Source organism: Mus caroli, unplaced genomic scaffold (assembly GCF_978045245.1).
Source record: "Mus caroli unplaced genomic scaffold, Mus_caroli_1 scaffold_9, whole genome shotgun sequence".
Taxonomy (NCBI): Eukaryota; Metazoa; Chordata; class Mammalia; order Rodentia; family Muridae; genus Mus; species Mus caroli.
This window is the reverse complement of record NW_028227264.1, coordinates 69,633,566-69,646,164: the sequence shown is the minus strand read 5'-3', so window position 1 is coordinate 69,646,164 and position 12,599 is coordinate 69,633,566. Positions and strand designations below refer to the sequence as shown.

At 46.1% G+C, this 12,599-nt stretch overlaps 1 protein-coding gene across 2 annotated transcripts in view; it reads right to left on the bottom strand.

The window, feature by feature from the left end:
- The window catches only part of Ipmk (inositol polyphosphate multikinase), a 37,839-nt gene that overhangs the window by 10,846 nt on the left and 14,394 nt on the right, over positions 1 to 12,599 (bottom strand). Inside the window, exons 2-4 of one of the 2 annotated variants that reach the window (XM_021174952.3) lie at positions 11,387 to 11,472; positions 8,810 to 8,906; positions 2,403 to 2,578 (exon numbers count right to left, since the gene is read on the bottom strand). In XM_021174952.3, coding sequence (XP_021030611.1) covers positions 2,403 to 2,578; positions 8,810 to 8,906; positions 11,387 to 11,472 — 359 coding nt within the window. The remainder of the gene's footprint in view (positions 1 to 2,402; positions 2,579 to 8,809; positions 8,907 to 11,386; positions 11,473 to 12,599) is intronic. The other variant, XM_021174953.3, reaches the window with a different exon arrangement.

The window sequence follows — 12,599 nt, the reverse complement described above, 5'->3', positions numbered from 1 at the left end:
AACTAATTCTAAAGTTCACAGAGTGCCAGGTACTACAGTTTGTGTCTACAGTCCCAACCAAGTAGGACACCTCGGCAACAGGTTCACTAAAGCTGGGGAATGTCCATACAGAAAAATAAGGAAGAACCGGAAGACCAGGCCTTAAAGGGGGACTGACCAAAGCACAGTCTGATACTAAGCACATTTGAGTCTACTAGGTGCAAGACTTTAGGATATAAGAAAAACTGAGTTCAGTGAGAAAATGTGGACCAAGTGGTGTCAGTCTCTGCCACAATAAATCCAAAACACAAAGATCACAATACACAAAATAAAAAATAAAATAATGATAATCAAAATACACAAAATAAAAATAAACAATGATACGTCTTCAAAGGTCACACTAGAGTCCTTGAGGAAAGACCAGTGAAGAAATCGCCATGCCATACAGCGCAGTGCTTCTGTCCTGAGGAAATCCAGTATGAATAGAGAATCTATGAACACGTGTAGAACTAATTATTATCAATTATCCTGGCACTGGGTGGCTACCCGCCCCAATAATTTATGTTCCCAAATAAAAGACATACACAGACAGTCTTATATTTTATTATGCCTTATTCAGCACAATAGCTGGGCCACTGCCTATCCTCCATGCTGTTAATCTCAAGTTATTATTTACTAAATTCTATGTTCTGTCTTGGCCACACTCTTCCGGCTCCTTCACCTGGTGGCCATGCCTCTCTGTCCTGCACTCTTCTCAGAAATGACATCTCTCCTCTCCTCCACACTCTCCTGGTAAGGCAGATCTCCCCTTCCTCTCTCCTCCCTGCCCAAGCCCAGGAATCCTAAAATCCCGCCTCCGTCTGTCCTCCCCAGCTATTGGCTGTTGGCACCCTTATTTACCAATCAGAACCAATTCAGGGCAGGTTCCCAGGAGCTCCGTTCAGACACTTTCATGTAAACAGGTTTTGGGGAACATAATTAGCATTGTAATACAAGCAACTACATCCCCCCCTTCTTATCCAATTCCAAAGTCTCTTTTGTCTCAGATATACATTGAGCATAATGAGTTCTACAAACAAGTCCATGTTCCCACAAAGTCAGTTCCCTCTTTCTGCCTCTAAGTGAGTCCCCAGGAACAACCTGCCCAGCTTTCACTGAAAGCCCCCTCACCCAGTGAGCCGCGCGTCCTGCTGCCCCTTCTGTCTTTTCTTATATGCTCCCATTTATTATTGTTTCCTAAGATGAAAACCTGCTTGAACAATCCTCCTACTTCATTGATAGAGAAATGACGTACAACATCAGATCTGCTTGGCTGATATCGCCGGCACATTAGCAATCTCCCACAAAACTTCCTGTTTCAGACTCACAAGGAAGATCGTCTGTCACTTGATCATGCCTGCACACTGTGTAATCAGCTGGCACATCTAGAAGAAACACTCCTACGGGTTTAGAGGATCTCGTGCCACGTTACTTCCCAGCTATGGTGATGTATGAGAAATAGCTTCAGTAATTCTTTCTTCCCATCTGGTATTTGTGTTGTGACATCAGGGGTGGAGAGCAATCCTGTGCTAGCCCTCCAAGATGACAGCAAGTCATCTCTGTCTCTGTTAGCTCCCGCTCTGTCCCCTCAGAAGTGGTCCCAGGGTAGAGACATTCAAGCAGCCCAGATGACACCAGCCTATGACTATCCTGAGGTGAACAGTATGTGAGCATATCAAAGCAGAAATACAAGCTTTTTATGTATCAGTTAAAAGAAAAAAGGTCTAAGTGCTAATTCATAGAACTATGTGCAAATAAAACTGGTCTAAATAAAAATATGAAATAATGTAGTATTTTTTCCTACCTATAAAACAGTTCTTGGGCGGGCGAGATGGCTCAGCAAGTAAGAGCACTGACTGCTCTTCCAAAGGTCATGAGTTCAAATCCCAGCAACCACCCATAATGAGATCTGATGTTCTCTTCTGGTGCATCTGAAGACAGCTACAGTGTACTTATTTATAATAATAAATAAATCTTTAAACAAAAACAAAAACAAAAACAGTTCTTTTCCCCAGCATGGGGAGGCAGACAGGTGAGTCTCTGAGTTCAAGACCAGCCTGGTCTACAAGCAATTTCTAGAACAGTCAGGGCCACACAGTGAGATCCTGTTTCAAAAAGCCAAAAGTTATAAATCGCTCTTCTCTTATAGGAAAAGTACAAAGAATGTGTTCACTTGTAATCTTTATCATACACCCAAACTTCAACCTTCTCGACCCTAAAACAAATGCATCTTAGGGTCTGGCCATTATGCATTAATTGCCTACTACGTGTCAGGACTAGTGTTGCTGACTACAGACCATAGAGCAACAGATAAAACGCCTGTCCTTTTAGCTCACACTACATGGAGTGTTGTGTAAGGAAAGCGTCACGGAAACCGCTCTTACCCTCATGCCGAGCACCAGGAACCCGATCTCCTCCATCAGAGGGTACTTGCTGACCTGCTGCTGAATCTTCTCTGATGACGCAAAGGGGTCATAGCTCTTCCGCCCAATCTTCACGTCCATTATACAGGGTTTGTTAAACTTATGAGTCACATCTTCCAGTTTTAGGTACACATCTGCTATTGGAGAAAAACCTTAATTAATGACAGGCAACCGTACCATTCAAACAACCCCCAGAGAAAAACAAAAAGAGGAGATGCTGGAGGAGAGAGACTTAGGTAGATCTAGAGCCAATAGACATGGTAACAGCATCAACAGACAAACGTCTGCTCCGTGTGACCAGACATCATTGGAGCGAAGGGGAGGCCCAGCATTACAAAGCTGTGGGCACCTCCCCACCAACACAACACTGTCTGGCTCAGAATGAGATTTCTTAGGATTTTAAGGATTTTGTGAAGTTTGTTTGACATCCGTAAACTGGAGACTGAATCCAAGTGACCCCACCAACTTCTCTCTTGCTACTCTCACACGCACTGTTGCTCTGTCACAGCCCATCTCAGCGCCCTGCACACATCTGCCACAGAAAACTTGCTGTCTCTCAACAAAAGCTCCTTCTTACACATTACCTTGAAAGCATGGATTTGGGTATGAGGAGAAAAGGAAGAAAAGAAATAGTTCTCCCTGTTCCTACGGAAAACAATCCTGTCCAAATTCTCAATGAAACTATGATTCATGTTTTAGTTCTTAAGGCTGGAGGAGAGGGATGAGTGGGCACAACTCGGACAAGCACCAGGAGGAAGTTAGCATCCCCAGAACCCACGTAAAGCTGGGGAAAAAAAGCGATGTGCAATCCGAGCTTCCTACAGAAACAGGAGGCAGCGGGTAAGAGCCTTCGGAACATACAGGCATGACCTGTGGCCTCCACAGCAGCCAATGGAGGAGATCCTGTCCCAAACAAGGTGGAAGTGAGAGCCAACACCCAAGACTGTCTTCTGACCGCTACATGTGTTCCATTGCTCATACATGTGCATGCATGGGAAGTGTGGGTGCACACACAAATAGTGAAGTTAGGAAAAGACCACATTCCCTCTAATCCAGCTGGGCAAGAAATGCCAGAGTGAGAGGAGCCCTGTGCACTTATGTCCCTCTTTCCCACCTCACCCAGACTGGTGCATTTTGAAATGACAACAGAGGTTTGTGTTGAACCAAATGAGAACTTTCAAGGCTCTCAGACTCGACAGGGCTAATCCTCCTGCAGGGGATGAAGGATAAAGAGGTAAACGTTATCTTTCCATCAAGATGGTTTAGCACTGTAGCCGAGTGGACAGCAGCCCAGAAGAGCAGTATAAGCAGCCTAGGAGCCTGAACCTGAAAACCAGTTGCCAGGCACCTTGACAACAGGCCTGGTCACAGCAACCCTGCAGACGTCAGCAGCAAAGGACAAGCAGACACAGCCAAGCTTCTGGGTTTGAAAAGACAGCCACAGAATGGAGAACCCGGGAAAGGACAGCTCCACCCTCCTCACTACAGTGTTGAAGAGCTTCGTTGGCCAGGTTACATCCTAAGTGTTAGTAAAGATGAATGAAGGGCCTTAACAGAGATACCCAGCATCCTGGGGACTTCACTGTTAACTTGGAGATGAGACTTGGAGTCACTGAAGTAGGGCTGGATGTGAGAGTGTGCTGTCAGCTGAGGCCCAGAACACACCTCAAGGGAAGGCTATTCTCTTTGTGTCGAATACATGTGTCTTGATAATTTAGACAGGGCCCTGCAAATCCAAACATAGATTTCTTCTCCTCCTATACAGTGAACCCCTGCTAAACATGGGTGTAGCTTTTCCTGTCCTTTCCCACTGCCCTGGGCACTGTGGACCCAGCCCACCTTGCGCTATAATAGACCGAGTCATTTCATCAACAAGTAGGGCCCAAACACAGTTTTACTTGTGTTTAGTTCCAGTGGCCACATGTGTGCTTCTTTTACACACTAGTTCTCATGTCTGTGATTGGAATTACATCACTGCTAGATCACTAGCCTTCAACATGAAAATGAGATGAGGTCTTCTGAGGATTGAGCGGATGTTTCCTTTCTATTCCCTGGCTTCTGCTATACTTGTGTGCATGCACTCTGGTGTTTGGATTCGGCATCTTATTAGGATGGCCTTGAACTCACAGTCCTCCCCACTTCAGCCCTCCGAGTGCCAGGATTACAGGGTGAAACACCACGCAGCTAAGATTCTCATTTGTAGTTTCCTTCTAAGTTGCAATCACTAACCATCAACCCTGCGTTAGGGATGTAGAGCTCCAAGGCTCTATCTTAGCGCCCAGGAGGCTGAGGCAGGGGGACTTCGGAGTAAAGACCAATCTGGCAGCATGGTTGTCAGGCCCGGCTGGGGACATACATGTCAAGAGCGTGTCCCAACACACACGAAAGGAAAGACACACACGTGCACTCAGGAGAGAACTAGGCCTGGGTGTGGAGGGCTTAACAGAAGCCTTTGGAAGAGAGAAATAAGAAAGTGGGACACAGCCTGAGCACCAGACTGTTACAGACAGACAGCTGTCATGTCTACAAGCCTGAACACTGATTCACTCTGAAGACCGTGCCTAGCAGATTCTTTCAGTGATTTCAGTAGACTAAAGCTCAAGTCAAAGTAGGTCAGTCTTGAGACTCAGTTACGTAAAGATCACAGGCATTTCGCTACAGGACAGTCTCCTGAAGTAACTCTAGACCAGTGACAAAAGATGTCTTCTCAGCCAGGCCCTCTGGGTCCAGAGTGGAGCAGTGTTTTTTCCTGTGTGTGATGCAACCATCAATGAACTGTGGACTGAATGGAAGGAGGAAGAGCCTCCTGGTATATAGGAAGTACTGATGTGGGCTGGTCTCCAGCTGAGACATCATGGTGTAATTCATTTCCAGTACTACCCACTGACCTCAGAAACGTTCCTGTTAAACAGGAACCCAACTCCCAATCAGAGCCATTGAAGTGGGCAAACATCTGACAGACAGCTGCTTGTGGCTCTTCTCTGTCTGGATCTGCACATGGCACAGCATGTGAGAAGTAAGCGATCCTCTTGGTGGGCTAGGGGCATGTGAGAAACATTCCTAAGTTCCAGTCCAGTTGCTAGTTCTGCTCCCAGCATGGCTCAGCTACAAACCCCTGACTTTTGTAAGATATCCCTATAACCTTATAATAAAATATCCTTCTTGTTTAATTAAATGTGTTTGTACAACTTATATCTACAAAATCTTAAACAAAATAATAGCACTTAAAGCAATTTTTACAAGCACAGCAAACTAAGTTCAAATGTCAGCTCCAGCATGTTAGCCTGTGCCATCCTAGCATGCCCTATACTTCAGTGGCATATATAGATTGGAGCAGTGGGCCTCAGCTTTCCTAACTCTGCAACCCTTTAATACTGTTCCTTATGTCATACTGACCCCCCAACCATAAAATTAATTTCATTGCTACTTCATATCTGTAATTTTGCTACTGTTATGAATCATAATGTAAATATCTGTATTTTATAATGGTCTTAGGCGACCCCTGTGAAAGGGTCATGTGACCCTCCCCAACCCCCAAAGGGATGGTGACCCACAGGTTGAGAACCACTGAATCCGGGGCCCACCATGAAACAGAGGCATCATGGTCCACAGTCAGGCTGCGTCAGTACAGCTCTGAGAGCACCTTACAAGACAAGGCACTGCTCTGAGGCACACGGACAACAGCATGAGAGCCTTGCCTTCCAGAGCTGCTCATGAGGATCAGAAGTGACATTTTATTCAGCACAGAGCCTGGTGTCACTGAGCATGGGGATCGGCCTGGTTGAATACATTAACTATTACATGAGCATGACAGACAGGTATTTAAACCCATGCATGCAAGCTGAACTCCAACATCCAGAACGAAAACAAATACAGGCTGAGCCCCTGGAGCAAGCCCTGCCCCTTCCCAGTAAGACGAAATACACGGCAAAACAAAAACAACCACGAAATAAAAGGGCACTATCACAACTCAGGCAGGCACTTGATAAGAGAGACTCTCCGCCCTGTAGCTAACCCTGTGCCCACAGTTAAACATTAACAAGAACATCTATTTATTACACATTGATTTTTATCTCAGCACTAAGACAGCGAAATGCAATCTGATTGCTGGGCTCAGGCAGCCTCAAACAGGCTCGACCGCGGCGCTGTGTTTCCCAAGTCTCCCCTCTTCCCACACAGACACTCCTGTTCACACTGTTGCCAGCTACACTAGTGTCTCCCTACTTTGCTCCTGCTAAAGAAAACCTTATGGATTCGTTTCTATCATAGACAGAAAAAATACTGCAAGAGATGTCGAAATGCTTTTCTGATGCTGGGATTTTTGTTGTTGTTGTTTGTTTGTTTGTTTTGTTTTTATCTGCTACATCCATAGCAAAGAGATAATGGCAAAAAAGAAAATGTCCAGGCGTGGTGGCATGTGCCTTTGAACCCAGCACTCGGGAGGCAGAGGCAGGTGGGTCTCTGTGAGTTCCAGGCCACCAAGTCTGCATGATGAGTTCTGAGTTATAGAGAGACCCTGTCTCAAAAAAAAAAAAAAAGAAAAGAAAAGAAAAGAAAAAGAAAAAGGAAAAGGAAAAGAAAAGAAAGAAAAGGAAAAGGAAAAGGAAGGCAGGCAGGAAGGCAGTGCTGGCTGCACACACACCTCCTGCAGACGCTCGTGAGTATCTATCTAAGTCTTAACTATCATCCCAAGTTCTCCAAAGAATCTTCTCAAAAAATCCTCTTTTTCAGTTTCTAATTTTTATTTTATGTACATGACTGCTTTGTCTACATGTATACATATGCACATGTGTGTGCAGATGTCTACAAAGCGAGGAGAGGGTATTGGATCCCCTGGACTTACAGGTGATTATAAGCCATCTTGTGGGTGCTGGGAACTGAACCCAAGAGCTCCGTCAGAGTAGCCAGTGCTCTTATCCCGAGCCATCTCTCCAGTCCCTTCTAGGAACCTTGTTCAGCTGAGTATTTCATCACTCAGATGGCTACTCACACACCGGCCTGGGGATTGGCTGTTCTGCATTAAGCAGCAGCAAACCGCAGAGCTCTCTGGGACCTGGGGAGAGCCAAGCTGCTTCCTCTGGTCTTCATGGCAGTCCTGACAAGCACCACTCTTGGCAAAGGAGGAAGGTAGGATGCTACAATATGAAGTGTGTCTACAAGCATGTGTTGGGCAGACTTCAGACAAGAAGGACCCACAGCCATGGTGGCAACATATGCCTTTAATGCCAGCGTCCAGGCAGCAGAGGCAGGCCCACCAGGGCTACATACTGAGACCTTAGTTTCTGAAAAATAAAAAGGACCCAAGTGTAGTTACAATGGTCTGTGGGTTAATTATGCAGAACACTATTCTCGGTCATAAATATCTGCATGTATTTGGGGCTAAGATCTTTAAGCTAGGGAGCAGGACAGACAGACAGACAGACAGACAAACAGACAAACAGGAAAAAGGGGAGTGGATGAATCCAGCATTGCTAATCCAAAAATCTACAATCCAATATGGGTCACAATCTGAAAGTTTATGAACACCCACCACCAACATGATACATCACTCTGGCCTCGTAGGTTAGATTACACTAGCTAAAGATAAAGAGGATTACACAAACTAAGCACACCACAAATACCAAAACGCTGCCTACGGTTGCCACAAAAGTGAGCCCCTAGTCTGGATCTGGGTCCTATCACCATGACACCTCTGTATCTGCAAATGTTCCCAGACTGGAAACACAGCTCTCTAGTCCTGAGCTCTTCAGGTAAGCAGTGCTCCCCTGAAGTCCACAGAGCCTCAGCTCACTTTATTTCTGAACTAGTGAAGTACAGGTGGCTCTTAACTACCCCAGCATCCCTAGCCTGACCAATATTCATCTAGGAATTCCCATAGAGAAGAGCCAAGATGGCCACAGTAGTAGCATCTGACACACTAAGTTAGGTACCAAAGGTCAGACAGTGCTACAGTGTGGTTCAAGACCCTCATCCGAGAAGCCTGCAGCCTTGATTAAGTGACCTCAGACTCCAGGACACACCCACATGCTCTCATTTCTCCACTCTTGTACTTCCCAGGGTTTCCCAAAACACTGAAATCTAAAGCTTGTTTGTTGGGAGTAAGGCAGGAGTTAGAAGCTACGCAGGGGAGGTTCTTCTGTTTGGGTTCTTAACAGTTTATTCTTTACATAAGAAATGGTCATTTGTCAATGAATATAGTACTAAGATGTGGTCGCAAAACTGTAACCGATTTATCAGTTAATGTGTGACACAAACTTAAGGGAATGGCGACAAACAGTGAAGGCGTAAGTGAGTTTCATTTAGTGAGGGTCAGAAAGGAAAGGGCCACGCTGGTGACCCGAGCCATGAGATGCACAGAAATGCATTACCGTTTGGTGCCGTGGGAGGGGACCAGACGCCATAGTACTTGGGCAGGTGTTTTCGAAGCTCCAGGAGAACAGCATCGGCACAGTCAGCAGCGTAAACCTGAACAGAGGTGCAGGGCTGGTCAGCGTTCCATAAAGCCTCAAGAAGACCAAGTGTACGTAACAGACCCATCTGCCGTGAGGCGCAGCGGGCAATGAATCCCATGTAACCACACACAGTTACTTACTGCAGCATACCGCCATGTTCCACAGGGAGCACTCTCCTGGTCTGTCCTCCCTGCCAACGTTGTCCAACTATTTTTGGCACTTTGTGAGTTGTGGGTAACTGACACCAAATTCAAAATAATTCTCTGGACACAGGCAAGTAATTCTGGCTGGTGGGCAAGGGTTGGGGTGTGTACCTTGGCTAACTTTTTGGGCTGCTTTTATCTGTATTTTTTACATTCATTCATTTAGAGTGTGTGTGTGGTGTCTGTGTGTATGAGGACAACTTAAGAATATCAATTCTTTCCTTCCACCATATAGATCCCAACCAGACTTAGGTTACCAGCCTTAGAGGCAAGCCCCCTACTGGGTGAGCCAGCTTGCTGGCCCCCTTGAACCATTTTTAACACTTACTTGGTTTTCTCACTAAATAAATATTTTACGTATTGTTTATTTTATCTCTATGAGAACAGTTCCATTTACTGTAGAATCTGAGGGGCAACTTTAATATACATCTAAAGGACACATAATTTTATGAGTAAGCACACTTCAAGAGTTAAAAGTTTATGGCAGAATTTCATTCACCAGAAGCTGAACCTCACATCTAAGAGGAAGGGAAAGAAACGAAGTTATTCTTTTTCTACCAGCAACCTCCTGAGAACTGCCGACTAAGGGAGCAAGTCAGCCGGCCGAGGTTCAGCAGTGCAGGGTGTTGATGCACCACACAGGACATGGTGGATAGTCACGCTCATGCTAAGCTGCTCAGCGGTCTGGTTACAGTCTCCAAGGCCAGGATTTTGCCATTTCTCTCAGGAAGGAAGAAAAAAAAATCTTCGATTCTCGAAATCAATCACTGTTACAGGGTGAGCTGTGAGCCACCACATAGCTTCATGACCCAAGCCCAGGGCCCAGAACGTGAGCACCTCTGAAGATGGCTTCCAAGGAGATCATCACAGTGAAAACGAGGGGTCACCATGCTGAGGGTGTTCTCAGAAAGTACAGTAGGACATAAACCCACAGAAGAAGATCTGAGGAGACAGCCCCTGAGCAGGAGAAGGGGAAGCCTTCAGAAGAAACCCCTGACTGCAGCCACACTAGGAGGCTAAGTGTGAAAAACTTGATTTCTGTCTTTCAAGTCAAACCACTAGTATGACTTTATTATGGCAGCCCTGGCCAGTGAGCACTTCTGTTAGGGGATCACCACACAGAAGGTTCTATCAGAGGCTCAGAGACAGCACGGGGCAGAAACATGGGTCCCGATAAAGGAAGCAGAATCACCTGGTGGGAAGAGGTACTTTCAAGCTCTCTTAATCAGGGCAAGGGAAATCAATTCAGGCCCAAACAAAACCAACCAGAAAGTTGGGCGTGGTGGTGCACCCCTGTACTCCCAGCACGCAGGAGACAGAGGATGACTGCTGCAGGCACCAGGCTACCCTGGGCTTCACAGTAAGTCTTCCAGGCTAGAGAAAAAGACCCTTTCTCAAAACAGCAATGGGAAAGAGCAGACATAAGCTGGGCCTCATCAAAATCCATGCCTTTGTGTCTAAAATGACACTACCAAGACAGTGAGAAGCCAACTGCAGAGGGGCAGGCACCACCTCCAAGTGGGGTTTGGTCAGGGGCTCATATTCACAGTGTACTTGTGTAATGATGGAACCACACTGTATATACACTTCAACTGTAAGATGGGGGTAAGGGTGGCAGGTCTGAACAAGCCTCATCCTGGAGAAGACACACAAAAGCCAGCATGCTCATGGAAAGAAAGCGGATCTGTGGCTGGTGGGCAGGGAAGGTAGAGCCTTGTGGTTAAAATATTTGGCAGTAAGGAAATAATTGGTGGTCACGGAACACTGAACACCACGCTAAAAAGTATCATGAGTCATAGGATGAATTCGGTATCAGGAATGAGCCCTTCTCCCACTGTGCAGGGAAACGCTGAGGACTCCAAGAGATAGGACACTGCGGCACACAGAACCGGGGAGGCTGAGGCAGGGGTGCCAGAGTCCTCTGCCAGTCTGCAACATACAGAGAGACCCTACCTAACAAAGCAAACAAGATTCTCAGAAGCTGTAATGAAAACACTAACTTAGCATTTCTGAGAGTGACAAACTCTCTCTGTTGAGTGTTTTTCAAATTGTGGGTCACGACCAGTTGATTGAAATCAATTTAGTGACTCAGAATAAGAATCTCACAGATGTGAGGCAGAAGGGAAAGTGCTAGGTTGCAGTAGGAACGCTGGAAGTCGGACCTTGTTTTCGTGAAGCTTGTTTGTCACGAGGGGACCCAGGACTCGCTGTCAAGCACATTTCTCACTCTGAGTCACACTGCAGACAACTGAGGACCACGTACAACAACAGAGCATCTCACATCACTTACCATGGTATAAAATTCCAGCTCTCTTGGGCCCCGTGGCGGTGGCTGTAGCTGTTTCAGAACTGTACCATCTGGGTGCTGGAGTATGCCTGCACAACAGAAATCAGGCGCAGTCAAGGCTTTGGTTAAGGTACCCTGTTTCCCAGGACGCGCCTGCCGCTGAAACAGCAGGGCAACCTCTTTCATAGACGGAAAGCTTTTACTGGTACCTGTTCTAGAAGTTGTAACATTCAACCAACGTTCTCAATTCTTGTTACTAAGAGAGACCAGCACACTCTCAAGTCACCCATTTTCTCATCTCAAGTTCTTCTCCCTGGGGGAGATTCTCTCATGGCCCCTGGATTTTCTAGAAACTTCTCAGTAATAAACTTTCTATGATAGGTTATGGCAAAAAAGAAAAGTAGTAATACAACCCGGGTCATTTCTATAGACAAGGAAAATTGTGTTTCCAGTAGCTATCTATGAGTTCCATAGTTGGCAATGCTCTATAATTCTCTCATCTTCCCAGCCTGGATGCCCTGTGCACAGCAGTGCTGGGTCCCAGCATGGAGCCTCAGGGATGTCTCTCTGTAGTCAGTCTATGCAATACAAAAGTCTTTCCAAGTCACCATATACACACCAACACCAGCCCAATCCCTATAAGTAGGAACAACCACTCACTGCAAATTGAAAAATTTTAATCTTTACATACTGAGGTTTCACAGACTCATGACAATGGGAACAAAATGTAGCTTATAAAAATTAGAATTTTATAAAGTACTCCACTTCTATCTATACTTCTTTTTGGCAAGTGACACGAACTTTTTAACAATGACGGAAAAATGAATAATTTAAAGAGTCAAAGCAGAAGTCTCAGGCAAGTGTGTCTAAGATCTAGACATCAGCAGGACAGAAGGGAGACAGTAAGTTAGAAGGGGAAGCTTGGCTGGTCAGAAGATATGGGGGATGCCAGGATTAGTCTACCCTGACTACAAAGGACTGACGAGAAACCTGCTTCTGAAAATGGAGTTTAGGGTGAGAATGCCCTCTCCTTCTGCAGCCAGGAAGAACCACAGTGCATGGTCACCTGGGCTGAATTTCCGAGGGAGAAATGGAGGCATCCCCAGGCAGGAGAGAAGCACCAGCCCTCTTCCCCACGCCCTCCTCCCCACGGCAGGCTCCAGGGCTTCTCAGTCAGCCTCCCAGACTATTTACCAGCAGGGGTCAGGCAACCGCA